The sequence below is a fragment of the Lactuca sativa genome, chromosome 8 (genome assembly GCF_002870075.4).
Source record: "Lactuca sativa cultivar Salinas chromosome 8, Lsat_Salinas_v11, whole genome shotgun sequence".
Taxonomy (NCBI): Eukaryota; Viridiplantae; Streptophyta; class Magnoliopsida; order Asterales; family Asteraceae; genus Lactuca; species Lactuca sativa.
Window position 1 is genome coordinate 146588737 of NC_056630.2, and position 11798 is coordinate 146600534.

At 35.1% G+C, this 11798-nt stretch overlaps 1 protein-coding gene and 1 long non-coding RNA gene across 3 annotated transcripts; one reads left to right on the forward strand and one right to left on the reverse strand.

Moving 5' to 3' along the window:
* The first annotated feature begins 6095 nt into the window (after positions 1–6095).
* LOC122195567 (uncharacterized) lies at positions 6096–7502 on the forward strand. Of its 2 annotated transcripts, none has more exons than XR_006185930.2 (2): positions 6096–6383; positions 6910–7502. It is a non-coding gene; the product is annotated as an uncharacterized LOC122195567 (long non-coding RNA). The 2 variants fall into 2 exon arrangements; XR_006185929.2 differs by having other exon boundaries at positions 7290–7502.
* A 1180-nt stretch (positions 7503–8682) lies between these two features.
* Positions 8683–11086, reverse strand: LOC111918545 (ras-related protein Rab7). The gene is made up of 7 exons (XM_023914197.3): positions 10935–11086; positions 10796–10822; positions 10335–10434; positions 9917–10063; positions 9728–9808; positions 9337–9482; positions 8683–8953 (listed from the first exon to the last, which is right to left on the reverse strand). Exons 1-7 carry the CDS (start codon positions 10985–10987, stop codon positions 8884–8886), a joined length of 624 nt encoding a protein of 207 aa, XP_023769965.1. The 5' UTR covers positions 10988–11086; the 3' UTR covers positions 8683–8883.
* Positions 11087–11798: the final 712 nt, after the last annotated feature.

An 11798-nucleotide genomic window follows, 5' to 3' on the forward strand; every position in this document is an offset into this window, starting at 1 on the left:
TATTATAATTTTTAATTATATAAATATCAACATTCAAAATAAAATAACCCAATTACCCTATTTCACATCACTCTCACTTACTAATCCTATTATGATGATCTTGATGGATCTTTCCTAAAGGATCTTTATCACCGGACAACAATAATTCCTAGATGATTAGGCATGAAACCACTATTTCACACAACTCTATCATAACCTCTCATTTATTATTTTGCACAGTCCCTCACCACCCAGTCATATTATTAAGTATGTCCAACATACCAATAAATCAAGTAGTAATCATATTTGTACTACTACATTAAACACAACAAAGATAGTGCACACAACAGTTAAACATTTAGAATACTTATATCTATGTGTAAGCTTGAAAGTAACCATGCACTCACTTGTTAAAGTGATGATTCAAAATTTGGACAGAGCTTCGCTTCTAGCAACTGACCTTTCCTTTGACGTGACCTAGTATCATTATCACTAAGTCTTAGTCTAATATTCTACGCGAATAGAGAGAATCTTGACCTATCAATCATTCTAATGAATACTGATAGTTCTATCAAATAAGGATCAGCCAGGCAGGACATTTGGGAGGCAGGACCATTTCAACATATAGTCTTTCTGAAATCCAACAACCAAGCCGATGTGACCATTCTAGACACATCTCCTGTAAGTATATCAATCAATATATGGATGGAATCACTGATAAATCTTAATTATATGTTCATAACAACGAATATGATTATAACAATAATTTACGCGAGGGCAGAGTAAGTGTAGCTCACTTACAGATTATGGATGAGAACCAGGGTCCAAGTAGGCAGAACTCTGACTCAAGGTCTCTTACTCGCAGGGCTTCGCCTCAGGCTAGAAACGAAAGAAAAATAGGTTTACAGGAGGGATAATCGAGAGAGAGAGAGAGAGAGAGAGTGGTTGTAAGAGTGTGTAGAATAAATGAGGGATTGTTGGCTATTTATAGGGCCAAAAATGCATTTACACGTCGTGCACTTCAAACACGTCGATCCATCGGTTAGTTGACACGTGTCACTCATCGGCTGGAGCAGCGTGTCTGACTTCGCATGCAAGCTACGCATGTCGTGCTACGCGTGCCGATTTTCAGAATTTAGAAATTGTGCATCTCCTTCATACAAGCTCCGTTTTTTACGTTCTTTATATCCACGGAAAGCTCTCGACGAGATCTACAACTTTCTTTTAGTCTGTGTTGGCTAGTTTTGACTTCATTTTATTTACACAGGCATAGCCTATTAAAGCCTGAATAAAATGCACATCTCTCACATTCAACGTCCGTTTTCGATGGTTCTTATATTTTTGGAATCATATTACTGATACCTTCAATTCTCGTTTAGATTGTTTTGGTCAAAAATCAACTGATCTAAAACTCGATTTCTGTGCGCATATTGATACGCTAAAATCTTAGAAAAATCATAACTTCCTCTATTGAAGTCAGATCTGGATGTCCCCTGTATGCACAAATTCGCTTTTTCCTAATATTACAACTTTCGTTTAGATCGCTAAGGCTAATAAGCAACTTATCTCCGACTCACTATTTACAACATATACTATAACTCGGTTAAGATTGTTTATCCTAAACAATCTCTTATTTAAAAGTCATTATTATGGCTTATAATAACTTTATTGCCTAGCCAGAATTTATGGGTGTTACAATGAAGTTGCTCCTACTTGTTTCAACATTAATCACCTGACTTTCTTGGGTAGAATTTGACATTCTATATGGTACAATACACTTATCATATGTTATTGTTTCATCAAAACCAATTACTTTTGATTGTGTTACTAAAATTCCCTAACATACATGTTCTTTCAAATCTAGTTTCCTACTATAAGAACTCGTTTCTCTTTTACTTGGTCTTTTTCTATTAAACTCTGGTGAAACGGTTTCAGGTTCTAACTCATCAATCACAACCTTGGATGGAGACTTAAAATATGTAAAAACCCTTGTCTCCTTAGTTTCAATATGTACATTGAATTGTCTATGTTTATGGACATATGTGACAATTTTCATAATATCTTGGTCATTCCCTAAAGGCATTAAGTCATAATCTAATGGGACATCAGGGATAAAATAATGGTAGTACAATGTCTGCTCATTTTAGTGACCTAACTCTTAACTATGTCATCAAGGTCGTATAATGAAAAAAATGTTTGTATCACTGAAGTCAACATATGAGACAATGCCATTTATATATTTTCTATTTGGGGTGGTGAACAATCCATTATAATGTATCTTAAACGTGAAGTAGTTGGAAAATCCTACTGCAATCACAAATAAGAAAGGGTAAACACATTGTGAATATTTTATCAACACATTATAAGGAAAAAATAGCTTATTTTATGTAAAAGTGTATCATATTAAGCTTCCAAGTCAATCTTTTTTCTTTTTGCTATTTTCACAGACATTCCAAATACAGAGGACCATTTTCCTTCGGTTGATTGAAACCCAAAGAAGCTTGAAGTTTCTCTGTTAATCAGAAGTTGGGAGGACGAAGGAAGATATGGGTTTCTTGGGAGAGAGACGTGGTTGATAGGATGGGGGAAGAAGAAGAAAGTATGTGGGAAAAAATGTCCAACAACATTAAATGAGAGGGCTTAAGTAAAATGACGGAAGTACGCTCACATGCTCTGCACGTGAGGGCAATTAACAACTCCAGTTTGATGGACTGGCCCAAAAGGACCATCCACTAAAAGTTTTTAAACTACAAGGATCATCCTTGAAGAAAAAAGTGAAGGACCGAACTCGATTTTTTTTGAAAACCATAGAGACCATATTTGATGATCATCCTACTACTTTTCTTCCTACTTATCTTCCCACTCAAAATGATGTCAAGTGTATTACAATATGAGAAATTAAATATTCTGCTACCTTTTCTTCCTACTTATCTTCCTACCCATATGAAATTGTGACAAGTGTTATATTTAGATAAAACTAATGATATTTTAGGACACTTGTCATCATTTCAAATGGGTAGGAAGATAATTAGGAAGAAAAATAGGAGGATATTTTATTTCTCTTACAATATAAATAATACTATCCAAATATGATGCTTATCATTATTTCACATAGATAGGAATATAAGTAAAAAGAAAAGATAGGGGAATATTTAATTTCTCGAATGCAAAAGTCAAATATCATATTAAGAGTTTTCAAAAATGGTGTTGTGCATATTGTAAACCCCAATTACGTATTTCATATGTAGTGTGTTCTTTTTGTTTAATGATTTGTACATCAATGTAGAACTTCTCCTCATTCTATCTATTATGCAATTTTAATATTTTACCTAGATATAAGCTTAAAAAAATGTATTGTTTATAGTTACAACATAATTTCTTATGATATACTTATGCAATTTTAATATTTTACCTAGATATAAGTTTAAAAAAATGTATTGTTTATAGTTACAACATAATATCTTATGATATGAATCTTTTTGTTAGACCATGTCGAGTACTAGCCTAACACCACCCATTAGAGTGATTTTTGGTACCCTCTTCTTGCATGAACACCATTTCCGGACAAGCATAGACTTGTGGCATTGCTCCGGTTACGCTCTGTCCTAAGGGATAGAGAAGTAGTCTCTCTCTCTCTCTCTATATATATATATATATATATATATATATATATATATATATATATATATATATATATATATATATATATAAACGCCCCTTCCTTTAGAATGTAAGGAAAGTGGAGTTAGGAGGATTTTTGATTGATTTTTGAGGATATTTTTTTTTTGGATTTATGAGGAATTTTGGGTGATTTTGGAAAACACAAGAAAACTTTGAATTTCCATACCACCCACTAACTCTATAAATAATGTAACACCCCGAGTTCAGAAGTGCAAGTCCAGGGTGCTTGGTGTAATTAAGGAGGATAGACTCGGCGAGTCGAGTCACGATTTTGGTCACGAGTTTAGTGACCAACTCGGCGAGTCGGCGGCTGGACTCGGCGAGTCGGTGCTGGAATGAGAAACCCTATTTTTTAGGGTTTGCACCCTATATAAGGAACCTTATGTTTTCCCCTCAGCCTCTTTGCTGCTCATTTAAGATCCAGAAAACCCTAATTCATGAGGAGACCCCATTGTTGAGTGAATTAGAGCTTGGAGGAGAATCTTTGGTGCTTGAAGCTTGAAGATTGGAGGCTTGTATCAGGAAGCTTGGGGAGATCAGAAATCTACAGTTGGTTGGGCTGATTTCAGGGGTAAGGAACCATTTCCTTAAGCTATTTCTTCATGGATTCATGTATGGTGATTGATATGTGATCTAATTCGAGATAGAAGCTTGGATCTGAGGATGCTACTTCAGATCTAAGCTTGTGATGGTCCTATATGTCATAAAGTTCCTGTATAAGAGTTGTTGGTGAAGCTCTTTTGCCCTTAGCCTTAACCCTAGAGCATTTTGGGCTCATAGCTCCTAGAGTTCACGTAAAGTTTGCCACTTTATGTGAAGAATGGCTTGTAGAAGGGTAGACCTAGAGATTTGAGCCCCTGCATGACTTAGAAAGCCTATGTATGGATTGAGAACTGAAGAGACTTGGCGAGTTCCATGGGTTAACTCGGCGAGTTGGATGAAGATAGGCAGGAACTCGACGAGTTGGAAGAACAAATCGGCGAGTCTGTTGAAGATTGCCTTGGACTCGGCGAGTCTGGTCGTAAAGTCCTAACCTTTTTGGTTGAGAGGTGAATCGGTGAGTCGAGGGACGACTCGGTGAGTCGAGCAGGAAGTGACTCAGAGTTGGTTAGACTCGGCGAGTCTTGGGGAGACTCGGCGAGTTGAGTCGTGGATTGGGAGTTTCTGAGTATAGGGACTCGACGAGTCAGCGGGTTGACTCGGCAAGTAGAATCAGTCAGGAAGGTTGACTTTGACTGAGGACCTTGACTTTGACCAAGAGTTAACCAGTTGTCTTCCAGGGGTATTTTGGTAAGTATTGGTATTTATTGAGTTCAGTTATTTGGTATTGGCTAGTGGTGGAGATTGTGTCGGTGGTTGGAGCAGCTTGGTCTTATCTTATCAGTCGGCAGTTGCAAGTGAGTTATCCTCACTATATCAACAGGGTCTAAGGCACCAAGGTCGGCCCTTTATCGGATGGAAATCCGGGTAGTTGTTTGTTATGTTATTGTTTTGTTATGTTTGCATCCTGGTAGTTAGGATGGTGTATGTTAGAGACCTGGTTAGGGTCGGTATCCTGGTTTATAGGATGATGCTATGCCAGTGACCGGTTAGGTCGGAATCCTGGTAGGGATGTGCTATGTATGTGATCTGCTAAGATTGGTGTGATTAGTTGTGAATTGATATATGATTATATGTTTATGTGCATATGGTTGTTGGAATGGGGTTTGGTGCTGTAGGCCAACATACCCAGGGCGGACCGGTTATCCCGAAGGCCCAACGAGCGATCCGAATAGACTGTAGGCCCCAAGAGGGCGGACCAGACGTGCCGAGGCTCGGAGAGTGGACCGGGCCGACTGAAGGCCCGGTGTGGGCGGACCAGTCATACTGTAGACTCAGAGAGTGGACCGGGTGGATTGAAGGCCCGGTGCGGACGGACCAATCACGTTGTAGACTCGATGTATATGACTAGACTCGGAGGGTGGACCAAGTGGACTGTAGGCCCGATGCGGCGGACCAGTCACACAGTAGACCCGAAGTGCATGGCTGTTCTGTTCTATTATGATATGACATGTTATGTGTATGGTATATGTGGTTGGTATTTTGGGGGTATCTCACTAAGCTTTTGGGCTTACAGTTGTGGTTTAACGTTTCAGGTACTTCAGGAGACCGTGGCAAGGCAAAGGCGTGATCGTACTGCTTCTCATGTTTATGTTTTATGATATGGTTATGGGAATACTCTGATAATAAATGTATTGAAAACCTTTTTGTAATAACTTAAGAAAATTGGGTGGTTTTTGAAAAATTTAAATTTGTTGGAATTTTTAGAGCGTTACAAATAATAAACAATAATGAGAGTTATAGGGATATATAGGTTTTGGGTTACTAACATTTTTTTAATGCTTTGGCTGTAGGTTTAGGATTCAAGTTCTTTTTCTAGGGCTTGTGCTAAAGATTACACATAATCTCAATCCCATTTAATTGGACAATGTGCCACCTTTATTTTAGTAAATCATCGTTATTTTCTTTCCATAGAAGCACACTTTCTCTACAGCTTTATGGATGATTTGATTTTTTATCCCTATTTGCTTTCATTGTTTTCTATTTTCTTCTCTTACCCATTCTACCACCGATTTATTTCCACAACCGAGTGCTAAGACATGATAATCAACACACCCTTCCCAATAATGCAACAAGAAGAAAGCAAAACGCTCTTTTCATTCGTGCCCTAACTTATTAATCTTGTAAGTTGCCTTAATTTTAGTTATCCAAATTCGTTTTTTTAGTAGCTCCACTTTCTCTTGCTCTGAAACCACATCTCAGTTGTAGGGTTTTATCATGAAACTTTTAGTGTTTGACAATCAAAATTAGAGGGAAATGTTATCACAATTGCATGAGGGAAGTGTTTAATATCTATAAGAGTATGAAGATCCAAAAGCTGCATGTTTTAGGGAGCTAGAGGAATCAATTGTGCTTCATTGTTACAATAAGATCCTTGGTGATGAAAGCCCATTGCGTAAGGCTTTAATTTTTTTTGTTCTTTTGGACCTTTGCTAATTTTTTTTTTAAAAAAAGTACACCCCGGAAACACACACATTAGTATGTAAGTGAGAAAAAATGATTTGAAAGTGTCGAAAGAAAGGGATTAGGTACCTTTTTCTACTTACTCAAAATAATGTGTGGTCCTGTTTTGTTTTGTGTTTTTTTTTTTAAATAATCTTGAAGGTTGCTCTAAAAGATTTTTATTTTTATTATGTGATCTTGTTGCAGCTTTATACACAACTACACAACTGTAACAAGACCAACAAATACCGGGATTGGCTTATAAGAGTTCATTAAACCATAAAGTAGTTCTTTTTTTACCCTAATAAGTTATCTTTGAATCACCACAACGGTGTAAAGCACACTTATATAAGCATTAAAGAAGAACAGACATAATAGTATGTTGACCCATTTTATCTCGTTCTCTTTTTCAAATTTCCATTATAATTCTGAAGTATTTCATAGGCAAAAGCTCTGGCTGAGAATACGGGGGATTTTTTTGCCTGGAAAGAACAAGCAGAAAGAAACTTAAATATCTTTATACTTATTTTTTTTAATTTCTTGTAGTTTTTTTCATTATATTTTTACATGTGTTTGATTTTTTAAAGATTGGCTAAACGGCTTGATGTTGAGGTGCAAAGATGGTGTAGTGGGAACCAAGGCAACCAGTGTGCAATACATTCAATGTTACATATGTATGTTGTAATTATGATTAGAATTCTAAGATAGTATTTATACATTTCATATTATAGGGTGAAACTCGTAGAAACTGCGGTGTATTTTCTTGATGTGTTTCTAATAGTAATCTACTTTCATTTTTACATGTTAAAACATTAGACTTTGAAGTTTCTAAAAATATCAACAATGTAAAATTTCTATATAATTTTTTAGAGATTATTACATGGTTTAGAACCTAAAGTACAATGCTAAATTTTCTAAGTTTTTGGTTTTTGATTTTCAAAGTATACTTATAAAGTGATTGTGACAAATAGACGGCAGAAGTTTAGTATTGCGGCCTATGTCAACGAGGTTTGCGTCCATGGTGTTGATGTTGAAGCCAAAAAGGCAGAAAGTACATTTTATAAATATCGTTTTTTTCACCGATGAGTAGAAAGAAATTCTACATCTATAATATACTTACATAATTCACACCACACTATTATAAAAAAATAAATAATATAATAATAATAAAAAATTTTAAAAATAAAATTATTACTGAGTTTTGATTTAACCTCAAATGATTTGCTACTGGAAATATCTTTTTTATGAGTTTTGCTATAATTTCAAGGAATATCAATTCTATGAATTTTGCTACAATTTCAAATGGTTTTCTTTATAATTCATATTCCCAAGAGGGGTGACACTTGACAATAAGATAGTACTTGGAGAGGAAAAAAATTGTCAAAGTAAGCAACAACCGGGGAAATAATGAGCATATAACATATAATTATTATGACCGTAATGTAGAAAAGTTAATATCGTCATCAGATTCCGATAAGTATCCACAATTTAATCAAGGATGATTAACAAAACATCGATCCATATGTTATCTTAATTTTTCTAGAATACCAAAAATATCATTCATGGGTCGTGCTTAGCACGAGCCTAAGATAGATATATATATATATATATATATATATATATATATATATATATATATATATATATATATATATATATATATATATATATATATATATATATATAGGTGGCCACCCATTTTGGCACCTTCACACAGCACTTCGAATGGCCTTAAAACAAGAACAAGTAATATGAATACAAATAAAGCTTAGGACAAAAAGGAAGAAGCTATAATATATAACTCAATAATTGTAATACTCATTTTCCAAGTAGTTATCAAGTTTTTGTTTTTATTATAACTATAAATAGATTTTAAGAAATGTATAATAACATGTTTTTTTAACCTTTGCACGCCTTAGAAGTGATTTTCCAAATCTTCTAAGAAAAAAAGGATGCACAAATGTTTTAACATCTACAGTCTTCCAAAAAACAAACGATCAGTTAAAAATAGTTATAATGTACGAATAATATGCATATATATGTTCCTACATTCAGAAAACAAATCAAGAAATGAACATGATAACCACTTAAGTAACTTATGAAGAAAAAAAGAACTTGTTGCAACTGAATTCAACACCTTGAAATTGTACACACAAGTGTCGAGCAAACCAAACTTTCCACTTAACATTCACACCCTGAAGATGATCTTTGTTGTTGCCCACTTCCCACATCAATCGTGTCCGGAAGGTAGCTTCATCCACAACAAAACATGAAAAAAAAAAAAAACACTCAGCCTGACAGGGTGACAGTGACAGTGACAATTGACAGTGTTAGTGACAGATGTCAATGGGAAAAACTTGCATCTTTTTTCCCACCGAGAAAGTGGAACAAGGTGGGACAGAGATTAGACCTAATCTTTTGCTTGTGCAAAAGACGAAAACGCCCTTCTCATCTTCATCATAAAAAATAGCTCTAGAAAGCTTGTCAAGTCTAGTCATGTTTTATCTTATTATACCATTTTTTTTACATTATTTTTGTAATGAGAGTATGAGACCCACGATTATATCTTCATTTTTTCATGACAAAATAAGTGAATTTAATGATATTAAATGAGGGAAATGAATATAAACTTACATTTCTTCCTCGGGTTCGTTTTTGAGGGCGTTTTTGGCAATGCACTCGAAAGCAGCATCAACATTAAACCCCTCCTTTGCAGAAGTTTCAAAGTATGGAATGTTTCCTTTTGAAGCACACCATGCTCTTGCTTTCTTCTCAGACACCTGGAAATTAGGAGAAAGAGATTATAAAATCTTGATGCATACTTTAAAAACCACACGAATTAAAAGATACACATTTTTCATGATTCAATATTTCAATTTGGTTTATAGAATGTTTTTGGAAGGAATGAAATCAGTCAAAAGAATTGTAATATCACAAATTAGAATTTTGGGTATTAAATGAGAGATCAATATTGACCAATTTTTCAATTAAGAAGATGGAAGTCAAGAACAAAGAATCATCTTACCACTCGACTATTGCCTCCATCAACATCAACTTTGTTCCCCAATACAACAAATGGGAAGTTTTCTGGGTCAGAAGGGCTAGCCTGAAATATCATGACAAAATCTTCAGTAGTTAATAACATGTACAACATGGTGTTAGATTGTGTTTGTGTGTTGTAAATTGTAATGAATCACTGAGTGACACCTGTTACCTGAATCAAAAACTCTTCCCTCCAATTATTTAGGTTATCAAATGACTTCTTGACATTAACATCATACACAAGGACACAACAATCTGCACCTCTGTAAAATGCCACACCAAGGCTTTGAAACCTTTCTTGTCCTGCTGTATCCCAAATCTGAAAGTACACCAAAATATCATGCCATTTAGGGTTTCTGAAACAATTATGTCTTTTATGGATCATTTTGGAAGCATGTCTACCATTATAAAAGATGATGTGAGGGAAAGAAAGAGAGACTATGATATACGAAATGGAGAATATATCTACACATGCAATGTTCTAATGAGATAGAACTAAATGTGATTATCAAACATAATGAACATGTTGCATAAGAAAGATATGAGATGAATATGGAAAGAGGAAGAGGAAGAGATGGTATGATGTAGACCTGCAATGTGAAAAGCCTGTCCTCGAATTGGACTTCTTTGGTTAAGAAATCAGCTCCAATGGTGGCTTTATACTGATTACTGAACTTTCGATTCACATATCTAAGTTAGAACCATTTAAGGGCAACATCAATAGCACAGCTGCATTTTGATTTTTGACAGCAGACCTAGTTCTAGTAAGTGCAGAATTGGTATGAGCATCTTTGAAATTATAAAATCATTAGCATTTTATGATCTGATCTAATCGCAATCTTTTACTCCTAAAGCTTTAGATCCATAATTCCATATAACCGAAATTTGAAGTTAGACTAAATGGATTGACATCCAAAGTAGTGTAGCTTTCTATGAACAGAGGGAGTAAAATTACGATCGACATCACGAATTGGATTTAATGTCTACCAATTCATACTAAATAGTATTAAATGCATAATTGTTTAGAAAAACATCTAGAACTGAAGGATACTGATTCATAAGAGATGTCTTCCCAACGCTGAAATTCGCCAATAAACGTCAAAAACAGTTTAATAGACTCTAAATCAGTTAATCCAAACAATTATCAATCACAAAAACGTAAATTTAAGAATTAAAGGAGATATAGAGACCCGCTATCGCCGAGGATTATGACCTTGAGCAGCATTCGACGACGAGACGCCATGGATTCCGAGCTTCAAAATCTCTGATTCACTTTCTAAGCTGAAAAGAAATCTAGGGCTTGAATCATATCACGAATTCAAAATCAAAAGATAATCAAACCGCACGTTTAATTTTCGTCTTCGTTATATTTTCAATTGACACCCCTCTAGATATATCGAGTGTACGGGAACTGCCTCTTTTTGACAAATAGAAACATTTAACAGGAAAAAGCAACCAGGTTGTCAATAAGGCCTTCTAGAATTTTTATTTGACCAATTCACATCGGCCTTCACGCGGCAATTATTATTTATTAATTTGTATATTAAAATATAATTTTCATTTCTTTTTTTATATTAAAATGTATTTTTTTTTATTTTTTATTAATGTATTATATATTTTATTTTATTTTTTCTAATAAAATTCATCATCTTTTTCATCAATCACATAAGGCCAATTGGTATACAGTGGCGGACCTTAGTGGTGCCCCAGGGGTCCCGGGCCACTGCTCCGATGCCGGCACGTAGTATAAAAAAAAATTTATGTTTTTTAATGTTTTTTGTATTGGTTGCACCGGCTTAAAACATGAGTGACACTACTAATATAGATTTATGTGGAAATTTTTTTTAATGTCACCTCTACGAAAATGTTCTGCGTCCGTCACTGCCGGTATACCATCGAAGAACCCGGTCATGGTCTACATGGCCGCGGAAAACGGTCGTGTACACCAACCTGACTGTTCGTGGTCACCCGTTTTCCTGGTGGTTTGTGGTGGTGAGGACGAAAGGCAACGTCCAAACGTATTCTTTTTCTCTCTGAGGCTTATCCTGTCTCTC